This window comes from Sprattus sprattus (genome assembly GCF_963457725.1).
Source record: "Sprattus sprattus genome assembly, chromosome: 20".
Classification (NCBI taxonomy): Eukaryota; Metazoa; Chordata; class Actinopteri; order Clupeiformes; family Clupeidae; genus Sprattus; species Sprattus sprattus.
Window position 1 is genome coordinate 18190373 of NC_137918.1, and position 22432 is coordinate 18212804.

The following is a 22432-nucleotide window of genomic DNA, read 5'->3' on the forward strand; positions in this document are numbered from 1 at the left end:
ATTAGAGACCTTTCAAACACAGACAATATCACAAAATATAGCGGGAACAACGGCATTTTGCTGAAATAAGGCAGAGTATGGTAATCACAGTGACAAAGTGAAAAGATTTCCTTTTGTGTATTTCCATAGATATCAATCAAGAGAATATGCTATTCTCTGTGAACTCCTTTGAGGACTTCATGCCACTCTAACATTCAGTTGTCCTTGATGATAAAGGGTTGCACTTCTTGTGTCTTACTACTGACAGTTGTGACAGTTCGTAATCTCTTTTGTTTTGTGGACTGGAACGAGAATTTTCATGATGAGCGCAGTTGCAACCTTCCCCCCGATGACACTTCAGACATTTTGTAAATGTAACGTTAATACGGTCGATTAGAAAAAAAATTCCCAAATGAGCCGATGCATGAAGTATTTACATCTTCGTACAAACACTTTACAATGTTTCACCTACAGCACAGCAAGGCCAGGTTTCCAATAAAGCATAAACATCGACTACAACAATGAAATGCCAAGTCATTATACTGTTACCAACAGAGCATGAAGGATCCATCTACTATGAGGACATTCTGGCAACAGGTACTGACAGCTCAAAGAATACTGACATTCGATTATTGAAAGAATACACCTGCACACAAACAGAAACATGGGAAGGGTTAGTACTCCTTAAGCAGTGATGCGTATAAGTCGTATTTTCAAATAAAATAAAAAAACAACATAAAAACAAGTATAAAAATGTAGAAAGCTTTAAACAAAACCACATTGTCAAAAAACATACATTTCTGCCATTCGACAGTCAGCAAACGAGCAAAACGAAACACGAAGCACCAGCCCAAAAAAAAAAAGACACTATAACGTAATAATATGAAACAGGTCTTTTCTGTGACAAAACAAAAACCCATTAACCATGTAGTGTTTTTCCACCTTTAAGATGCACAAAAAACAAAGCTCATTTAGGGGAGTGTGAATATTCAAAATACCAAAATCTCAACTCCAGCAGCTCCGCCCTACTACATCTGCAGCCAACCATTCCCCAGGCCAAACCATCTCTCCGACAACAGACTCCCAGTGCACATTTTCTACGCATCATTAGGGACAGAAAGAGGGCAGAGAAGGCTGCTGTAATTGACTAAGCCAAGATGATTTTTGTATTCCTGTCCCACACCTGCAAAATGGACCCCCGACCAACCCTTCAATCCCATCCAAAGCACACACTGGACCCCTGACCAACCCTTCAATCCCATCCAAAGCACACACTTAGCTACAACCTGTCCAGCCGAAAAGCATCCTCGGTGGCTGGATCAGTGAGCACCATATCTGGGTCGTTGAGCATGTGCAAGCCATCCAGCGTGAGAGGGTCTATCTTGAGCTCATCTAAGGGGAACTGAGAGTCTGCGTCGAAGCTGTCGTTGCACGTTAGGGAGTCTTCCAGCTCCTTGGACAGAGCCTCACCTGTCAATGAAGACATGGAGATGTCACCTGCAAACAGGGGAGGTACATAGGGGGAATATTAACTAAATCATCTGGCAACAAATATTATTACCATCATCGTCATTACTTCAACATCATTTCATCACCATTGCAGTGTGGTGTGGGGAATGCTGCCAGGGAGGGAATTACCTGTGAGGATAATGTTGGGAATGCTGCCATGGCTGCTGTAGCCCAGGTGCTGGGAGTCCTGCAGGCTGCCATGACTACCCGAGAGGCCCAGAAGGGCAGCCTGGGAGCTGCTGAGAGTCGAGCCTGGTCCGTACAAACCACTGGAGCTCAGCGAGCTGTCCATCATGTTGAACTGCTCCAACTGGGAATAAAGCACAAGCCGCATCACGTGTCACTGCACTGCACTGTAGGAGTAGCCATTGCAACAAATCCTAGAGGAGCTCAGATTTTTCATCATCTCCTTACTCCCTAACACCATAAGAGACGTGTTAGCAACAAATGCCAGCATCCATGGGTTTTAGCCTCCTTACTAGCACCGCCCTTGTCTGAGGTTGTGAGTTCGAGTACAGTATATATACACACACATTTTGTTTTTTAACACTTAGGGCCTCTCTTTTAAGGACACCATGGATTAGCATTACATGCTAATGCCAATCATTCATTGCAATATATTACCTTTAACCATCATGCAATCTGAATTTCATATTACACATCCATACATATTGTGGTAATTTGAGCCAGCTGTGTTAAGTATTGAAATGTGTTTAAATGATTAATGAGTGTTGTGTTTTACCTGGCTCTTCTAACCCCACCTTTTACCATTACACCATACAAGTTGGCAAGAGTAATTGGCAGCCCAAAGGCCCCATGCTACTGGCCCTGAGGAAGCTTTGAGGAAGCCCCTAGGAAGCCCTGATGAGGCCATATCAAGCCCCAGAAGCGACAATAGAAACGCAACTAGTCTTGGCACACTCCAGCTCTATTTGGCCCGATAAATGAAACGGCTCAGCAAATCCTCCAGTAGAGAGGAGGAAAGAACAGGTTTAGCCTGCCCCCTAGAGATATCTCATATCACGACACTCAGAGACTAGAGCAGACCAGAATACCAGAACAAAATATGTCTGAAGATAAAACAATTGCGTTGGCACCAGCTTGCAGGTTGCATGAGTGTTACCTTAAAACAACAACAACAAAAATCCAGTTTGAATGTTTCTCAACTGACCTGCTGAGAGAGAGCGCTTGTTTGCCTGGAGGCCATCTGCTGGTCGTAGAAGGAATCGCCAAAGACACTTCCCAGGATGGAGGAGTGCTACAACAAAAACATGATCGTCACGACACTTGCCAGCAAACGTTCCAACCCATGGTATGAAAAGCGAACCCCATTCACAAAAGGAAAGACACGGGGTGAGATGAGAGATGATTTCCAAATGACTGTACAATGATTCACTGCTGGCAAACACAGAAATATTTGTTGAAACATGTCTCCACATGGGTCCACAGCTCAAAACATTCACGATCACCTTTTACAGAAGCAACACATAAATAAACAAACACAGATCTGATTCAGGCAAATAACAGTGGAATCTTTTAGTGCATCATCAAAAGAGGAAACGGAAAAGAGCACTCTGGTGTGCGCCTTCACAATAGATTTGGTTACACAATGAGGGTAAGCATACTACATCTTATACTGTTCCTGTAATAAAAACTCCTAAGATGTCCTACAGTGCTATCTGCCACAGGCGGCTCAGAAGTTGGACTGTGGAGTATAAACCCTATAATGGAAAGACAACAATATATGTCCCAGAGATTTAAGGAGGCAGATGAAATTATTTCAATATCACAAACTAAGCACCGAATCAAAAGTAGTTCTCAAAAAAGGCATTGTTAGCACATCTGTATGTCACATACATTTGCTTGGCAGTGTTATGGTCTGACTACTTGTAGTAGAGCGTAGCTACGTCGGTTATCGGCCAGTATGTTAAAAATCGGCCAGTCTGTTAAACAATAGATATGCTTAAGAGATAAGTTTAATAATAGATTAACATGACAATGCGAACGTAGCTAATAACACACGCATGTCGTTTTTATACACAGTTACAATATATTATATCTATAGGCCTTACTGTCAGTGCAACAGCAGGTATGGCATTATGGTTTGGTCCCGGGTACTTTGTATGCATCTAAAAGTTACTCAAATTTGCTATACCTGTGCCTTAACCAGAATTTCAAATACTTGTTGAACACTATGTCTGTCTTAAATATGGATGCCGACCCCAAACAGGATCCTTTTACAAAACACGGCCAGGAACCAGGACACTACAACGGGACACAGACAGCGAAGAAGTCAGCGATCGGTCAGACGCAGAGACATGATGGGAGCTTTGACACAGAGCAGCTGGACAGAGAGCAGCCAAGCCCGGCTCGGCACAAAACAACGGAGCACAATGAGGCTGGGGGTGGAGGTGGAGCCGCCCTTACTTGAGGCGAGGCCCCAGGAGAGAAGCCTTGGTTGGAGATGGGGGAGGTTGGTGACTGATTGGACGAAGAACCCATCCTACTGCGGTACTGATGGAGGGTGGAAGCCTACACGGGATAATATGACAGTTAGACTGACGGGGCACCACAAGGTGGAGCCTGTGAGGTCACTCGGGGTCTAGTGGCACGTCCTCCTGCCATATGCATTTTTGTGCTCCTTCTCCTCCTCCTCCTCATCCTCATCTTCCTCATAATCTTCCTCCTCCTCATCCTCCTTGCTATGGTAACAGTGCAGTAAGATACACACCTGTGGCGCCATGGAACAAAGCACACTAACCTGACCTGCACCGCATCGATATCCAGCTTCCATAGTTCATAATTAATGTTTTAGACCATTGATTGAAATGATAACAAAAATCACCGTTTGTAAGGCATGAAGAACTTATTCCAAGGGAAAAACTTCATCCAAGGGATTTAGTTTGAACTTCCATTTTTAAAAGATCTAAAGAAAAGAATACTTATTTTCTCTCTGTGATCAGTAGGTGCATCAGTGTTTATTATCTATACAAAACTCATTTAAAGTTTAGACGAGCTAGGAGATGGCAAGTCAAGGCAGCCACCCAATCACATCAGCACTGTGAATCAATTTATTCTCACAACAAAATCATACATTTAGCACTAGGATGTCACACACCCTTTGACACAATCACTTGCAACACATTCACACCTAAATAGAATCGAAGCAGTTCAGGAATAAGTTCTCTCATATGGGGCACTGAAATGGAAGACATCTTGGAGGAGAGAAGTAGTTAATCACAAGCAACACAGGCTGAGACAAAAAATGTTTAAGGTTTGTGAACTCACTGAATTGAGGTCCACGCCACCAGAGGGCGATGTCTGGCCTAAGGTTTGCTGTGCCAGGGTGGCATTTACAGAGAGAGGTGGTAGTTGGACCAGCCTGGTCAGCCCTGCATTCTGCTGTTGCTGCTGCTGCTGCTGGCCACTCACCAGCTGTGTCTGCGACTGGTTGAAGAACGTGTACTGGGCCAGGTGCTGTTCCAGCATCACAGCGTCTATTGTCATTGCCTGTCAGGGAAGGCAGACGACAGAGTCACAAGCACGTTCATAACTTTACCTCACATTAAACTATGTGTTAAAATTCAGAAAACATTTCAACTGTACATTACACTTTAACTGACTACAACCTCAGGTTGCTCAGACAGAAACTATTAAGAAATAATTAATAAGGGCTCCACATCTTAATAAGAAGCTTATTAGTGAGGAACACATATGTATATAACACGTCTTTGAGTACCTAGAAAAGCGCTATATAATATTAAAGTATTATTATTATTATTATGTGTATGACCTGAACGAATGTGGGCGATAGTGTTGGGGAGAGCTGTTGGAGAGCCGGCTGCTGGTTGGGGTCTGTGTTCAGGATGAGGGGGACCACGCCCTTCTGCTGCCCCTGGGAATTCACCGTCATGGGCTGCGAGGAGGTGACGCCTGGAGAGGGACGGACACAGACACAACTGTTGAGAGACAGCAGCTTGTGAACAAAAAGGAGGCAGACAGACCTTGCAGTGGTGTCGACTGAAGCCACACACACACACACACACACTGACACACACACACACACACACACACACACACACACACACAAACACACACACACTGAGAAAGCGCAGCCTCAAAATCAGCATAACTCCAACCCTGGAGCGATGGGGAAGGCTGCTGCTGCTGCCACATGCACTTTGCATTGAGGGTATGTATGAGGACGGCTACTGTCACAGAGACGAGAATAGACCTAACCAAATGAATTGGAGCTGTCTAGAGTAGTAGAGAAAGTTAATCGAACTATTAAAAGATGTGCTGGTAGATGCATGCATTAGATTAAAGCACAGCTAAGGAGATAACGTTAATGTGATTGTTTCAGAGCAGTGCAGTGTCATGCTGACCGCTCAGAGGAAGGCTATGAAGAATTAAGATAAAAGATAAGATAACATTTTATTGCCACACAACAATGTTGGTGGTATTCTTTGACATAGGTAGCTCAGGCCAGTAGGAGGGGAGAGAAGGGGGTAGGGAAAGCAAAAATAAAAATAAAAAAAAATACTCCAGGTCAGCATTGAGAGTTAAGGAGTCTGACAGCAGAGGGGAAGAAGCTGTTGTTGAAGCGTGTCGTTCCAGCTCGCATGGATCTGTAGCGTCTTCCAGAAGGTAGAAGTTCAAAAAAGTCATGGCTTTGATGGGAGGAGTCTCTGATAATGTTCTTTGCGCGATTTAAGCTACGCTCAGCATACAATGAGAGGACTGATGGAAGGTCACAACCAATAATGTTGGAGGCTTTGGTCACCACTCTCTCCAGTTTCATTTTTGTTCGACTGTCAGAGTTTCCATACCAGACAGTTATTGATTCAAATTCAAATGACTGCAACTTAACTTTTGCAGAACAGTGCATTCCTATGCTGATGTTTCTGTATAAGGCTATGAGAAAACAAGGACTATTTGTTATGCGCAATTTAAGCAGTGAGCCAGCTGAAACCTTTCTGTATTTGATTTGTATCTGATACTTATGTTGTTCTTACATCAAACTAGCAATAATTATATGGACTACAAGCACCACACGTATTGCCACTCACCACTAAAGCAACTGCAATGATTTCCACCTGCCACGAGGGGGCGCCACAATAAGCATATTGCCAGGTAACATGTTGGTTCAAATCGAAGTTATTGTGTAATTGACCCTTCCGCGACCACTCCCCAAAACGGTAACTGATCAATCATAGCATAGCAACGGTTACTAAGCTCGGGACCTCAGTCAAGCGAGCCATTTTGATGAATGGAAGTCAATGAGAGAGACGTCTGCTCGAGAAGAGAAAATGAAACGTTGTGCTTATGGAGTGTGTAATTCTGACAGTCGATATCCAAAAAGGCTGGAGGGAGGGGTAACATTTTATCCCTTCCCGAAACCCAAGACCCAGAGAGAGAAATGCCTGCTGTGGATCAAACAATGTAGACGACCCCCCCCCCCCCCATCAGCTGAATGTCAGCAACGTAAACAGAAGCACCTACTTTGTTCCAAGAAGCTATGTCGCTAAAATCTGCCCACTGCATCGAAAACGTGAGAAAACCCTTGCTTAAAATACGATTCAGTTTTACCACCTTACATGTTTGCGTAGCGGCGACTGTGTAGATAATAGAACAAATAAACATAGCTGGAATGAACCTGTTAGCCTTAGCATTTGTCTGTCTACAAACACAGCATGTAATGTCGTGGTTGTAGCCTATATAAGCATATTGCAGACCCTTTTGCCTGCTTCGATCTGAGATCTTGCTGTTTTTCCAAAAAATGCTTATGATTTCTTTGGATAGAGCTGAAATTGACACGGTTGAAAACATGTTGCCACCCCATTCATACCAATGCTGAGAACCTGGGAAACGTGAATGCTTGACTGATATACCAAACGTTGCTAAGGGGGGCGGAGTTTGCGGAAGGGTCAATTGAGAGCTCTAGATTCTAATGCATCCAGATTTCTGAATTTGCACCTGACAAAATGTATGAACCTCTGCTAAACTGTTTACATCTAGGGAATAAAATGTCAGAAGAGATCCAACTTGACCCACAACCCGTCCAAGGTGCTATCTGGGTGCTGTATCCCTGCAACCATTAATCCAAGACACTTGAAATGTGATGGGTGAAAACCTTAAGCAGCAGCAGCGCAGCCTGGGAGAGAGAAAGAGAGGCGCTGTGAGACGTGCGTTTCGTGTACCTGGGCTGCTGGAGGTGAGACCCATATTGGTGTGGGAGCCCAGGGTGAGATTGCCCGTGCTGCTAGAGGCACTGAGGCCAGACGCTGAGTCTTCGGGGTCCAGGGGAGTCGGCAAGGGAGAGGGAAACTGGATATTTGTCAGGTCAGGCAATGAACCACCAGTGTTGAGTGTGCCAGGGATGAGAGAGTTGTTAATGTCTTGGTCTGGAGATGGAAATATGCTGAGAATGAAAGAAAGAAAGAAATTATTTATTGACCCAGACATACAGTACGTACAAACACCAATATATATATGGGCACGCAGATATATATATACATATATATATATATATATATATATATATATATATATATATATATATATATATATATATGTATATGGGCACGCAGATATATATATATATATATATATATATATATATATATATATACATAATACAGTGCCACTTTAAAGTATGTGAACCCCTTGACCACTTAGGAGTTTTCTGTTGTTTTACCATGATTTTTCATTTTTTTCATCACCAATTTTCCATAGAAGGAATGTCAGGTTTATGTTTATCATTTGCATGTACTTTTTTTAGAGGGAATTGTTTGAGTAGCCAAAAGACTACATGAAACATGGAATTAGTCCATTTCAAAAGTAAGTGAACCCCCATCTGAATTTGTAAAGTCAAGCAGGTAACAGATTCAGTGAAACTTATTTGGGTGCTTAATTAGTCAATTAAGCAAACCGATCATCTGAGACATCCTTAGAGAAAGGTTTGGGCAACACAGATTAAAAGAGGGAGGAAACCAACCACACTACTGTAGTGCCAAGGTGTACCCACACAGATCAACAATGCCGAAAGGAAACGAGATATCCGAGAACATCAGGAAGAAGGTTCTGACAGCCCATCAGTCTTGGGAAAGCTATAAGACCATCTCCAAAAGATTCCAGCTCCATCCATCCATCCAAGACAAATAATTTAGAAATGGAGGGCATTCAACATGACCGCATCTCTGCCTAGAAGTGGACGCCCATCAAGACCATCACCAAGAAGCACCAGAAGAAGAATAAATCAGGTAAAAGTCAACCCACACATCACCTCTAAAGAGTTTCCGACCTCCCTGGCAGCATCTGGGGTAAATGTACATGGGTCTACAATCAGACGAAAATTGAATAGACATGACATTCATGATCGGGTTGCTAGAAGGAAGCCTCTGCTCTCAAGAAAGTACAAAACTGCCCGTTTCAACTTTGCCCGAGAGCACTTGGATAAACCAAAGGCCTTCTGGAAGTCCCTTCTTTAAACAGATGAGTCCGAGATAGAATTATTTTGTCACGATCAAAACCAACAATTTTCGTCTGATTGTAGACCCATGTACATTTACCCCAGATGCTGCCAGAGAGGTCCGAAACTCTTTAGAGGTGATGTGTGGGTTGACTTTTACCTGATTTATTCTTCTTCTGGTGCTTCTTGGTGATGGTCTTGATGGGCGTCCACTTCTAGGCAGAGATGCGGTCATGTTGAATACCCTCCATTTCTAAATTATTTGTCTTGGATGGATGGATGGAGCTGGAATCTTTTGGAGATGGTCTTATAGCTTTTCCTAGACTGATGGGCTGTCAGTACCTTCTTCCTGATGTTCTCGGATATCTCGTTTCCTCTCGGCATGTTTCCTCTCGGCATTGTTGATCTGTGTGGGTACACCTTGGCACTACAGTAGTTTGGTTGGTTTCCTCTCTCTTTTAATCTGTATGGCCCAAACCTTTCCCTAAGGATGTCTCAGATGATCGGTTTGCTCAATTGACTAATTATTCACCCAAATAAGTTTCACTGAATCTGTTACCTGCTTGACTTTATCAATTCAGCTGGGGGTTCACTTACTTTTGAAATGGACTAATTCCATGTTTCATGTAGTTTTTCAGCTTCTCAAACAATTTCCTCTAAACAAGTACATGCAAATGATAAACATAAACCTGACATTTCATCTATGGAAAATTGGTGATAAAAAAATGAAAAATCATGGTAAAACAACAGAAAACGCTTAAGTCCTCAAGGGGTTCACATACTTTCAAGTGGCACTGTATATACATAAAATATGTGCATTATATGTGTATTATTAATATTATTTTTACTATTATTTGTCATAACATCACTAGTGAAACACCATGTGCCACGTGATGAGCTCCCCATGCTGCCTCAGTCAGTGCTCTGCTCTGGGGGAGGCCACAGCTGCTGACCCCGGAGCCTTTGATCTGCTCCATAGCATGAGCTGCTCCAGCCCTGTGAGCACCAGCAGGAGAGCTGGTCTCTGAGAGCAGGCAGGCTGTCTGTATGAGACGCTACATGTGCTGCCTCACTGTTCACAACACACAAGACCATCATCACTGGGTTTTGCTTTTACCCCTTGTGCTTGTGATTTAAGATTTCATTTTATATCTCATCTTACAAGTTTCACGCAGATCTCTGTATGGACTAATTTACTGTGCAGTGAGTGAATGCTTAAGTGCCAGATATATTGCATCTGACAAAAACAACAGCAAAAAACTGACGGCAGACATGCCGTTGGCAAGGCTATTCATTTTGACTTACTTGATCCCAGGGACTTTGCAGTGCTTCGGCCTCGAGGAAACATTCTAGGTTGCATGAAAGAACAATGAACACGTGAAACATCTCAAAACAAAAGTATAGGTCTTCATATTTTTTTAGACAAAATTACCTTTTTGCTATCCCATATATTGTTCTGGTCATCGTTCTCCATATCATCTTCTGTCATTTCTGTCCCTGGCACGGTCAGAAGGAGCACTGAGAGAGAAAAGTGATGGGAAGTGATGAAGGAAACACACACAGACAGACGCAGACAAGCTGGTCATAATTCATATCTGAAGGACTAACATATGATTATGACCATCAGTACCCCTTTGATATGGTCGATACATCTTCTTACAAAGACGAAATCAAGGCCTTTGAGACCAGAAATTAAAAGAGTCGTATTAAAAAAAAATCTATCCATATTTTATGAACCTTGTTTTGGCTGTAAGTCTTGTGATCCTCCGGCAAACTTGTCTTGTGAAGCAGGGCTCAAAGTGCTTTGGTGCAAAGCCGAGTCTGAGTTCGTCCTTCAACAGAAGAAATGATCACGCGTGTCAGCAGAGTGGTGAGACACCCATTAGATGAATTCACTTTCTCTCTGGCTTTGATGTGTGCAGTGAGACTGCTTCTCTTACACATGTTCCATTACACTGCAGGCACACCATTCAAGCACTATTCATTTCAGATAAGATCAGTTATATTGTAGACATAGATTCAAGTCTTCCAGCTCAGTATTCAATATGAAAAAAATATTATATCCATATAAATATAATAATATGAACTGATAAACACAATAAAACTATAATAATGGGGAACAGCTGCAAGGAGTTAACAGCAATGTGGTCTGCTCAACTTCATCTTAGGCAGGTGGGAATCATGCATTATGGGATGCTGGCAAACTACCCCCTTCAGTAAACAGAGATAGTAACGGTTATGTGATATGGTATCTGATCGTAGGCTGACTTCGTATCTTCACCTTCTCCAGCTGGTGTCTGGTGGTGGTGACAGGTAAACAGCACTATAAGGGCAGCTTCCGATGTGAGGGGTCAGGTTAAGGGAACACCAGCAAAAAGGTGGATTGACAGTTTTAATGGAAATTAAAAGAAAGACAGCCTACCATTAAATGGAACACCACAATGAAAGCAAGCAAATGACGATGGCCCTATACCATTACATTCCATTTTTTACTTGGTTAACTTTCAAAAAGGATATCTGTCTGCCATGTTTGTCAACTGAGAGGGGTCTATGGTGCGGGGAGGTAATTCGGTTCCTGTCTCGGTAAACCCGGTCTACAAGGCCATGGTGTCTGTTAGTCCGGTTTGCATCCAATCCTGAACCTGGGAATGCAGTCTGTAAAGACCAATAAAACATTCTAACTACACATCACATTTGCAAAATCTGCAGAATATACAAAAGGTCTATTTAAAAAAAACGTACATGATTTTAGCGTATCTATATTCAAGGAAAATCCATACATGCAGGGGATACAGAAGTAGGCAGGCAGGAAAATCTACAATGTGCCTTTGAAAAAACAAACATGTCTAACAAAAACACTACAAGACTAAAACATTTAATTACCACTGTGAGATCACCTGAAATGGCAGATCAACAGTGGTGTTCCCAATCTGGTTCACGTTTGGCAACGATCCTCCATAGTATTGCCCTCGATTCTGTCCAAGCTGCAAATACTGTGTTTTCTGCAACTGTAACTGCAAGGGTAAGTAAGGGTATTAGTAAGAGTAAGGGTACACTCCTGAGGGACAGTGCCCCTGTGCACATCTGCTCTAGGGAAAATTGTACTATTTAATAGAGTGTTTTCTCTCATAAAATCAGAGACCACAGTACATAAAAAGTGAAATAAAAATGCATTATTTGAAGCACACACACTGACCCTGCACGTCCTCTTGAGCATTGAGTCGTTTTTTTTTTAACTTGCATGCTGCTTTTCCCTTGTTTCCTTTTGTACTGCGATCAAAGTATCGGAGTCACATGACAGCTGTGTTTTTGGAAGGTGTGATCTTCGTAGATTACATGTCATTTATTAAAGCTGTGTTCTGTGATTTTTGGTGTATGATTGCTGGGGGCTGGTTGCTGAATGCTAGGATTATCCGAGCGACCACTTCATAACTGTAGGGCTCTACGCTACCCCACAGCTTCGCATAAGTGTGACATTATTATGAAGCTTTATTCAAGGTGCAGAGTCAATTGTTCTTTGCTTAAGTAGTCTATTAATGGCCTCCTTAACGTGCCTTTAGCTTTTCTTCTGTCTTGATTTTCACAAGAAATGATGTAGGCCTACCAAAACTGAACCAGTAAAAGTTCCACAACAACAAGGTCTACATGCATGAGGAGTCTACAGATTGGCAAGATTTCGACTGTATATAACGTGTCAGAATCTCTTTACATTTTTGTAAACAAGCAGAGAGCAATGACACATGAGCTACAGCAAAAATGTATCTGTGTCATTAAAGCCACTTGTGTAGCCCTGCCAATCAAAGCACACCGCTGAAGTTGTGAATGTCACAAAATAGAAGTGGCAATGGTCTCTGGACCATGCAGATTGCTACAGCTGTGTTCCCTTAAAAAGCTCCACAAAATGAATCATATTTCCGTGTGTCTTCACCTTGTCAATGGAACACCTCCTAGAGACAGGAAGTGCCCACTTCCAACACTCTTACAGAGTCTTTCAAATGGTTTGGCTCATTTTGTACATGGAAAATTCTAAACAAAATGGTCTCCTATTTTTGGGCTTGTAGTCCAGTATAATAGCTATAATAACACCTGTTCAATCAATTAAGCCTCACCTATTTTATCTTCTAGTGACTGTAGCTTCAAAATAATAAAGGCTATTTACTGCAGAAAGATATCAAATGAAAATAAATGGACACAGAAACACATGATAATTCCAAAAGCTAGACTTGACAAAGAAACAAAGATATTGAAAGAAAAAAAATTAACACAGAAACACATAATCATTTCAAAAGCTAGATTTGACACTCCAAAAATAGTTATGACCACAAGACTAACTAGCAGTCACGGCAGAAATTAAAACAGTCACTATCTGAAAATGATGATGAATAAAGGCTCACCCTGATGTTTCTGCACTACATTTAGCAAATGATACTGCCATCACACAAAATGTATACATTTTTACCATTGTAAATAACTGCATTAATTAAACAAGTCGGTTTTGAAGTAAGATACAAGCCTCCTATGCCACAGCCACTGTTAAGTCAAGTAATTATATTTGACAAATAGAGAATATCTTACAGTTGCTTATTTTACCAGTCCATAAAAAAAGCATATCAGGACTATCAGAATATACCACAGTTTTTCTATCAGCTTTTAGTGCAGGGGTGGGCAATTAATTTCCCCAAGGGGGATAGTTGGACTGTTGTGGAGGGCCGGACCAATAGGCTGAACTCAATTCAGCATGAAAAATTAGCATGCTTTTGCAGTATTAAAGGTGTGCCCAGGCGACCAATACACATGGCGCACACACACACACACACGAGAGCAATGCAATAGTATAAATATACAAATTAATAGTGATAGCAATTTCTATCGTTTAACGTTTGATTCCTAATTTACCATTGACCTCCGCAGGCCGGTCAGGGAGAGCCAAGGGGCCGCAAATTGCCCTGGGGCCACACTTTTGCCCAGGTCTGTTTTGGTGAAATGGCTGTATTATGAGAACTGGGCATGTGAGTTTTGTTAAATTAATAGTCTAAAGGTCACCATGTTCAAACTGGGCCTAATGGTGGCTAGCTCAGTTTGGTTAAATGTCTTAAGATTTTTCATGGCATATCCTTGCTGAACACTTGTCATGTGCTTTATTTCCATCACTTGCCTACTTGTGCAAACATTTAGAAAAAGTCAAATAGGTTTTCCAGTAGTGCTATTATTTTTATTTTTTTTAATTGGCATTTAAGGGAATTGGAAAAATACATTTCTGTTCAATAATTAAAAAAAAATATTGAACAGAAATACATTATTTTCTACAGCATACACACTGCAAGTGTGGCTAAAATATGTGGTGGCATAAAGTTAGCTGATTGCTAAAATTGAGGATTAGTTTTAGGCCACAAAAATGTATCTAGACACACCTTGGTAGCTGTGTGGGGAAGCTATGCCAACTCTGACCAATAATTAGACTGACATGCTTATAAAATATTGTCATAAACTTGACCGTTGACAGCAATGTGCAAATATAGTGAGCTATAGCTACATGCCATGATTGTGTAGACTAGCATAGCATATAGGCTTTCGCAGCTTCGTTGTTGCAGACAACAGATTATGCGGCACGCCGTAAATCCGAATGCTGTCTAGCCCATTTGCAGAATAAGAAAAAAAAAAACATCAAATGACGCCTGTCAATCATCCGTGCACCATCCTAACCGAGACTGGTTTGGGATCTAGTGGTAGATCCATCACTACGTACGCATGGTGGAAATACAATCTGTGTAAACGACCTGGGATCATTTAAGTACTATGCAAATGTTCTTTTCAAACTGAATGTTAACATCACTACCGAGCATCCGCGATCATAAGGCGGACGTTTGTTATTGTTTACCCTCGGCCAGGCTAGCTTCAGCGGCAGCCTATCGTGCATTAACTGCACAGTTGACAGCCTGCTAGCCATGGCTAACTGGCTGTCGTAAAAGAGACATTATGCATCCTTACCCTTGCTGCCCTGGTAATACTCAGGTCTTTCATCACCTCTTCGAATGCCGCTGTTTCTTCCGCTTGCTTCTGGTTGTGTAAAGCGATTTTCTCGCTGAATTTGCGCGGATTGTTTGAGGTCGCCATATTCCACTCTTCTACTCAGCTTTCCTTCAATGACCACAGCGTGCCCACGTCCTTGCGCGTGGGCGTAGTTAACACGCACATCTGGAGAGTCCGCATTCCCCATCACTCTCACCTCAGGTTAAAACACGGGAGCTACCTTTTGTGATGCTGGCCCTGACACTTTTGTTGAATCTTGAATTAAGCTATACCTAAAGCATATCTTTCCAGTTACCATTCATTTCAAATCTAGGTTTTGTATGGTTGGGCACAGCATTCACATTGTTTAAAGAATCACAAGGATGGTCAACATTGTGGAGATAATTTCTTATCAGACAATTTGATTTCGCAACCTCTGTGTACAACAAATTGTCGATTGGCCAGCAACACTCAACACGACCCAGGGGCGTATGTGCGTACATAATGCACTACGTTTCTATGTGGATTTCTGAAATGCCTGACATGACGAGCACGTGGTTATCGTCACGAAATCTACCAACGCCAGCAGTTGTTTTTGATGTGACAACTTCCTACTACTGTGCCTAATCACATTGCCTACAAGAAAAACAATGGGTATAATTCAGTGCCAAGGACCCTAATGTTGCTTCATCAGCTCTAATAGCAAGAAACAGCAGGGGGGGGTATATGATCAGTGTTCACTATTGTCAGAATGTCTTCCATAGTTCTGCTGGGTTTCAGAGCCCTCCTCATAAAACTATATGAAAACCGTTACTTTGTATGTCTTTATTACTTAAAGAAATGAGGTCCTATTTTTGTTGAGGTCATCACAACTTCGCAAGACTTCCTGTGTTGGTTTCTAGATGATGTGTTGACACTTTCACATTCATCATGATCTACACTTTCTTATAAATGTAAATTTGTAATGAAATGCTTGCATTATAGCTACCAACGATTTAAAGGTATGGCCACAGTGATCAGTAAATATGTACAGTAAGTGTATTGTTCATTTGACTGGAAGCCACTACACATGTTTTAAAAATATATATATATATATAAAAGGGAACTTGAGAGCTGTTCGCATAATTAGGGGCATTTCCGCAAACGTTCCCCCCCCTCCTCTACTTTCAAAGTCTCTCTCACAGTCCCTTAATATCTCACAAGGAGTCCACATCCATGACTGATATGGTAAGTGGCAAATGTACCTTTTTGCTTACTTTAAGTACTTTTTAGTAGTGTAAACTGTCTCACAGAGTTAGAGAGAGCCTTGTCTTAAATATACTTGATGTGATGAATCGTGTAATTTAAAAACTCACATAAGGTCATATCAGTACAGAAGACATTTTCAAATTAAACTTGTTTTGTGAGACTGGAAGTAAGGTAAAAGTGTTTCCTCCACCCCCATTTACTATGGTCAATGTTTATTGTTATATTGCATTATTTGCCTTTTATTGTCATTGTACAGCACTGGTCAGTTTATGCTGTATTTAAATGTGCTCTATGAATAAAACTTACTTACTTACATGTACAGATGATGGCCTCTAATGACACATTGAACGATACTACAAATCTTTATCCCAATGGATCCCAGTCGAGTGGCCTTGCTGTGGGATTGCCATTGTTTTTTGTGGTATTGGCAATCATCATAGGAAGCATGGCTTATCTCTACTTTCGGCAAAGGAAATCGAAACGTGAAACCCTGGAGGGTCGACACTCTAAACCTGCGGAATCCCAGAACCCTGGATTGATTGGAAGCTCTCGTCAGATCTCAGAAAGCCCAGTATATGAAAACTTTAGTAAGAGGCCTTCAGATATCATTGCAACAGCTCAACACTGCAACATGGACTTGGCTTCACACAGGTAAAAAGTTTTGTTTTGCTATATCACCGTGACAAATCATGCTGTACATACTTTTATTTCAAAGGTGAGGAATCAACCAGTTTTTATTGTAGCAATGACACGGCAATGATTTGATAACTGCTTTCATTTTGTGATGCAATATAAGAGTTTATTTTAAAATTTCATTATGTCTTATCTATTTTGGCACGTGTGGAATGCCCAGTACACTCATCTGGGGTTTGCCCACATTCCGCTTATTCAGTTGGCACGTATTTAGAAAGTGACCACATGACTGATTGACGGAACTGCCAATGTTGCATTATAAGGGTTGTGATCGGAAGACCCTGAGTTACCCATGCTGACTATCCCCTTTCTTCCAGCAGCCCCGTTGAACCTTGTGACCTTTACATGCAGTGTGATCCAGAAGATGACGCAATCTATAGCAACGATCCCTCCTTCAGTTACTGCGGTCGGCCAGACAACACAGAGGAAGATGTTTACATTGTGCCAGATGCTTGAAAAATAGCTCTTCAAGGGTTATTTTTTAGAGAGGTATCAAAATGTTTTCTTCCCTCCTATTCTTTTTCTCAATCCTTCTGTGTTTCCTTTCCTCCTTGTGTGGTAGTTCTGAAAGCAAGAGAGAAATCTTTTGTACCACAATATATTTTTATATAGGAGAAGGAATGTATTTTTTTTTTATTTGGGTCTGTTAAAAATAGCTGAAAATATGAATTTCACTTCTTCTTTCCTAAAGGAGGTGGAACCATGTTCTTTGGCATCCTTATCAAACTTAACCAAGACAGCTGAGAATACCACTGCAGCTTCTTTTCATAGGCTGAACTCATCCGAAATCTGCACAAAATGTAAAACAAGTGACAATCTAGTCACAGCTATCAAAATGTGCTGTGGGTAAAAAACATTATACCCTTTTTTCAAAGCTATCTTTTGTACCTGATAACTTTTTCATGTTGGCTCTCTCCCACTTGAACCTATTTTAAACAGTTTAATATGGCTTGATGATTTGACCTTAACATCCAATTGTATACTTTGGGTGGTAACGGGCCTTTCAAAGCTGAAGATTAAGGACATTTCCATCGTCAGTACGATCTGGTGACACAGAGGATGTACATTTGTGTATACCCATGTGAGGTTAGGGAGGTACCGGACATAACTGTACTTTCATGAGGATGGGCTGAATTTCTTATTTGTATGTGCCAACATATTGATTGATTATTTCCTGGACTTTGCAAATTTGTCACACCCTTTGTCGTATCTGCCAAGAGTTATGATGTGTTTTGTCTGTGAACTTTATTCTTACCCACAGGTGAAGATCCCACTAGTCACTATATACCATTCCAGCTTTAGAGGGTTTGTGTCATGCCTGTCTTTTATAGCAACAATATAGTTCACTATAGTGCCTGTTAAGAATACTATGAACTATGAATTCTAAGGTGGAAAAATATCTAGGACATTGAAATTGCTAGTCAGTTGAGTGCCCTGCAGGTCGTTCATCGTCTAGTCAAGGCCAGAGTATTAATTGTTTCAAGGCTGCTGTATTGAGACAGAGACTCTCATATCTATTGTATCTTAAGGTAGCGTGCGGCGGTACACCCTGACCTTGGAATACCTTATCAGAGTATGGTTTATTGCTCAAAAGGGAAAAATTGGACCCAACCTGACATTTTTGGGAGTATGAAATGACTACAAAATGCATTACATTACATGCATTACATATGAACCAAACCGAAATTTTAATTCTGCTGTGAATTTGAGCCAGGTTCTTTATTGAAGTTGACATTCGTCAACATGTTTTATTTCAGTATCTCCTCTGTGAAATTATGATATCATAATTTTTTGCAATTTGCAGTCCAGGACTGTGAAATATATCTTGGACTTAATTCTGTCATGTCGCACGAGCGTAACTTAAGAACAGCAGAAATTTAAAATGTTTATTTGTGCATGGCATTGTGTTGTTAGTTTAAATTGGCCTTTACATTTATGTCATTCAGAACATGTCAATACGCATGTAAGACAAGAACATATTTCAAAATGTTATATTTTATTAAAGCAGACTATATACAATGTCAATTTTAATATACACATTATAATTTTGAAATGTCAAGGGACAAACAATACCTTAGTTACCTTAAAGTTTATACATATAAATTATTTGTTCTTTTGTAACAGAGTTAACACAGCAAATATTACAGGAAATAGGTTTATGCAATAAATTAACAATAAATAATTCATATTTATCCTTTAAAGATGTTTGAATATCAATGGCATATAGCAGTTTGCAAGTATGTCGACAATGATATTTTATCAACTATAACAACACAAAATAAAAAACTGGAATGTTACCAAACAGGTTACATTGTTTTTTTTCTTCATCTTTTGTTAAAGAAAAGAAAGCCACCCATTTGAGGGGTAAAACTGCTATAATAAATACTAATTTTTTTCTCTCAGTCTTGTTCAGTCAAAGTGGGTCAGGCACAGTGGCATTTGCTAACGATCAGATCATTGAAGGGTGAGAGCTTCAGCTTTCCTCGACTGTCGTAGTGCATGAGGATCATAGGTTCATAGGCTGCCGGAACACAGCAAGGCCGGGGTGTGGCGCCTTTGGTCATGTGATGCATGCGTGACTTCACCTGTGTGTGCATGCTAGCCGGCTTGTAGTTGTGGGGGCAGGAGCCATCACAGAAGTACATGTTGTAACTGCTGGGTGCCACAACCCAGTCAGACCAGCCTATCTCTTTGAAAGACACATTCAACGACTTTCGGCAGCACTTGTTTCCTTCTTCGCAGCCTTCTTCCTTCGTGGACCGGACCTGCCTTGATTTCCCCTCTCCATCGTGTGATATCATGTCCAACTCTAGGGTTATCTTAGGGATAGTCTGTTCTGTCCTCTCTCTCATGCTAAAACCTACATCAATGGTTAAAGTGCTGTTAACAGACCTCACCCTCCATTTTTCAACCGCAGCTCTTATGTCCAGTGTCACATTTTTGGTGGAAAATCGTCTTTTTATAACAAATTTTTCCATGTGGTGGAGGAGTATGTTTCCTCCTCGAGATTCATATATGTCGATCCGAATCTTCTGATTGGTGCGTGAGCGCCCAGGGTCAGCACTGTGAAGCTTCAGGTGGGCCTGAACCAGTGCCTGCTCTGGTCGGACCGAGGAGGTTCTGTGGAATTCTGCCCTGTACCCGTGAGCCCCGGGATGAATGTGATGTTCACTCTTCTGCACACTGACTGGCACCACTGGAACAACAACAGAAAGTTTTGAAATTAATTTGGCATTTTTATGTGTTTCAGGCAATTAAGCAATGATCCCCTGAAAATTGTCAGAAAATACTGCGGATCCGCAGTCATGGCCCTGAATTTAATTTGAAAGAATAATGTACCAGCTTGTAAGAAAATAAATAATAACCCATAAAGGTGAGTTTCCCAATTAATAATATTCATGTTACATGTGCACATAACTAAAGTGAGGATTTTTCAATTGTTTGATTTGGATAGTTTACATGTGATGGACAGGATATTATACCAGTTATTAAACCTTGAACCGAAAACCATTGAATCACACAGAAAAAACAGAGAACAGTAAACTAGGCTCAGTACAGATTCTACTGACACTACTTCACGGGCAAATCAAGCTTACCAGAGACGGGAAGGATGGTCACTGAGACTCTCTGTGTGCGCTGCCTGAGTTTCTCCTCTTGAGTGGAGTTGCCCCTGAGCCGCTGCAGCATCTCTCTGTACTGCTGGGTCATCCTGTCCAGCTCCTGCTCAGACTCTTTGGCTTTGAGCTCTGGCGGCCGCTCCATTCCCAGGTAGCTAAGGATACTTGCCTTCAGAGCGTCTAGCTGCAGGGCCCTGTGTGTGTCTCCAAGCTGCCCGTGGCCCATGCACTCAACCAGGCCAAAACAGAGAGTGAAGGTTCCAAGGGATAACAGGATGTACTGGGTTGCTGAGCTGAGCATGGCAGGGTTGTCGCGTGTGGCTCTCTATGTGTGTACTGGGAGTATAAATGAAATTCCACGCATGCCTTTTCATTTATAGGTGCTGGACACACCCCTTTTGACTGTTGTTTTTTTTTCACCTGCTTACCACACCACAGTGGCCTCAAGGTGTTTGCTCTCCTGAATTATTCTAATCTGGGCTCGTTTCCTAACTAGAATACTAACATCTTCATGCCCAGAGCTCAGCAGGCAGGCACCTGTGTGTAAACACTGACCAGCACCACCAAGGATGGGGTCCATGGTTAGCAGCACACACATACAGTATGTGATTGAAAAATGTATAGTATGAATAAAATCTGACCATACTTTTTCTAATAGTACTGTAGCATTATTATAACATATAAAGCTGACTTTTGAATAATTGTATCTAGGTGCTGTTCTCATTCTTCCTTTTATGTAAGTATGGTGCAATATTACAGGAATTTGGTGTCTCCACCCATACAATTGCTGTAGTGTTGCTGGTGATTCACTCAGGTTTTCCTAACCCTCAGGAGACTCATAAAAAAGCTGACCTTCACCTTGACTGGATATGCAAATCTGAATCCTCGTAAATGATATGTTCAGTTAAAATATGTGTGTGCCGTCCTTTTATCAATTATTATTATTTATTTTTAAGATTGAAATGTTTTCACTTTCTTGCCATTCATACTGTTTAATATATATTAATATAATTTCCACTACAAATACCATAACAAGCTAGTCCATTGGTTTCCCTTGACAATGTTCATTTTATCCACTACGTATGAAATACCAAACCCATTATAGAAGAGATCAACAGAGACCATTACAGAGACCAAAACAATTCCCATTATCACCACTAAAACCAAAATCATTTTCATGATAGTTTCTATTGCTTGTATCAGGGCTATTAATAACTGCCCCTTACAAATATTAACTATACTGTATATCCCTAACTTGATCTCAGCCTCATTATAACACCTTAGTATAGTATAGGGAAAACCCTTGCCCTCCCCATATCATTGTTCAAAGAAAATCCTGGACACTTAAAAGGCCTGTATATAATTGTCAGTGCAAGTATGAGTCATCAAATAATGACGGCGAGAATCCTAAGTGAGAGTGTGTCAAAGGTACAGTGTGATGATTCACTTCAAGCCTGAATGTGACGTTTTGTTTTTCACTGTTATGACAGGACATACTGAGTGACACTGGCTTTGTCAGAATGACAATAGAGATCTGCTTTATTTAAAGCCTCAAGCTAACTTTGATCACATGACAAAAGATAAAGTGCTAACCACACCCATGAAGAATTCTTTTGGGGTGCAAACAAAGCCTGCTGTCAGTGTCACACTCTTGTTCAACTTCCCTAACACATACCTTAACACATGTCTTTGCCATTTGTGGCATTCATTGCGCCAAATTACATTAATCATATGTATTCTTGCCGACAGGAAATATTACTGGTGTTTCCCCTATACTTTTTTTCTAAGCTTTATACAGCCATGTTCAATGGCTAAACTGGATTTCTCTGAATGTGCTAACTGTACTTCTATCTGTTATTTAGGATTAGAATCGTAGGAAAAGCCTCATGTACTTGGGGCAGCTGCC

General features: G+C 41.2%; 2 protein-coding genes across 2 annotated transcripts; both read right to left on the reverse strand.

The window, feature by feature from the left end:
* Positions 1-1258: 1258 nt before the first annotated feature.
* Positions 1259-15074, reverse strand: crtc1a (CREB regulated transcription coactivator 1a; the record flags this gene model as incomplete). The annotated part of the gene is made up of 14 exons (XM_080859618.1): positions 14948-15074; positions 11857-11973; positions 11439-11614; positions 11241-11294; positions 10697-10791; positions 10392-10477; positions 10265-10308; positions 7689-7909; positions 5282-5421; positions 4777-4998; positions 3916-4020; positions 2660-2746; positions 1618-1798; positions 1259-1476 (listed from the first exon to the last, which is right to left on the reverse strand). Exons 1-14 carry the CDS (start codon positions 15071-15073, stop codon positions 1259-1261), a joined length of 1872 nt encoding a protein of 623 aa, XP_080715744.1. The 5' UTR covers position 15074.
* A 4258-nt stretch (positions 15075-19332) lies between these two features.
* Positions 19333-20827, reverse strand: gdf15 (Growth differentiation factor-15; the record flags this gene model as incomplete). The annotated part of the gene is made up of 2 exons (XM_080859215.1): positions 19333-20105; positions 20506-20827. 2 exons carry the CDS (start codon positions 20825-20827, stop codon positions 19333-19335), a joined length of 1095 nt encoding a protein of 364 aa, XP_080715341.1.
* Between the last annotated feature and the right edge of the window lie 1605 nt (positions 20828-22432).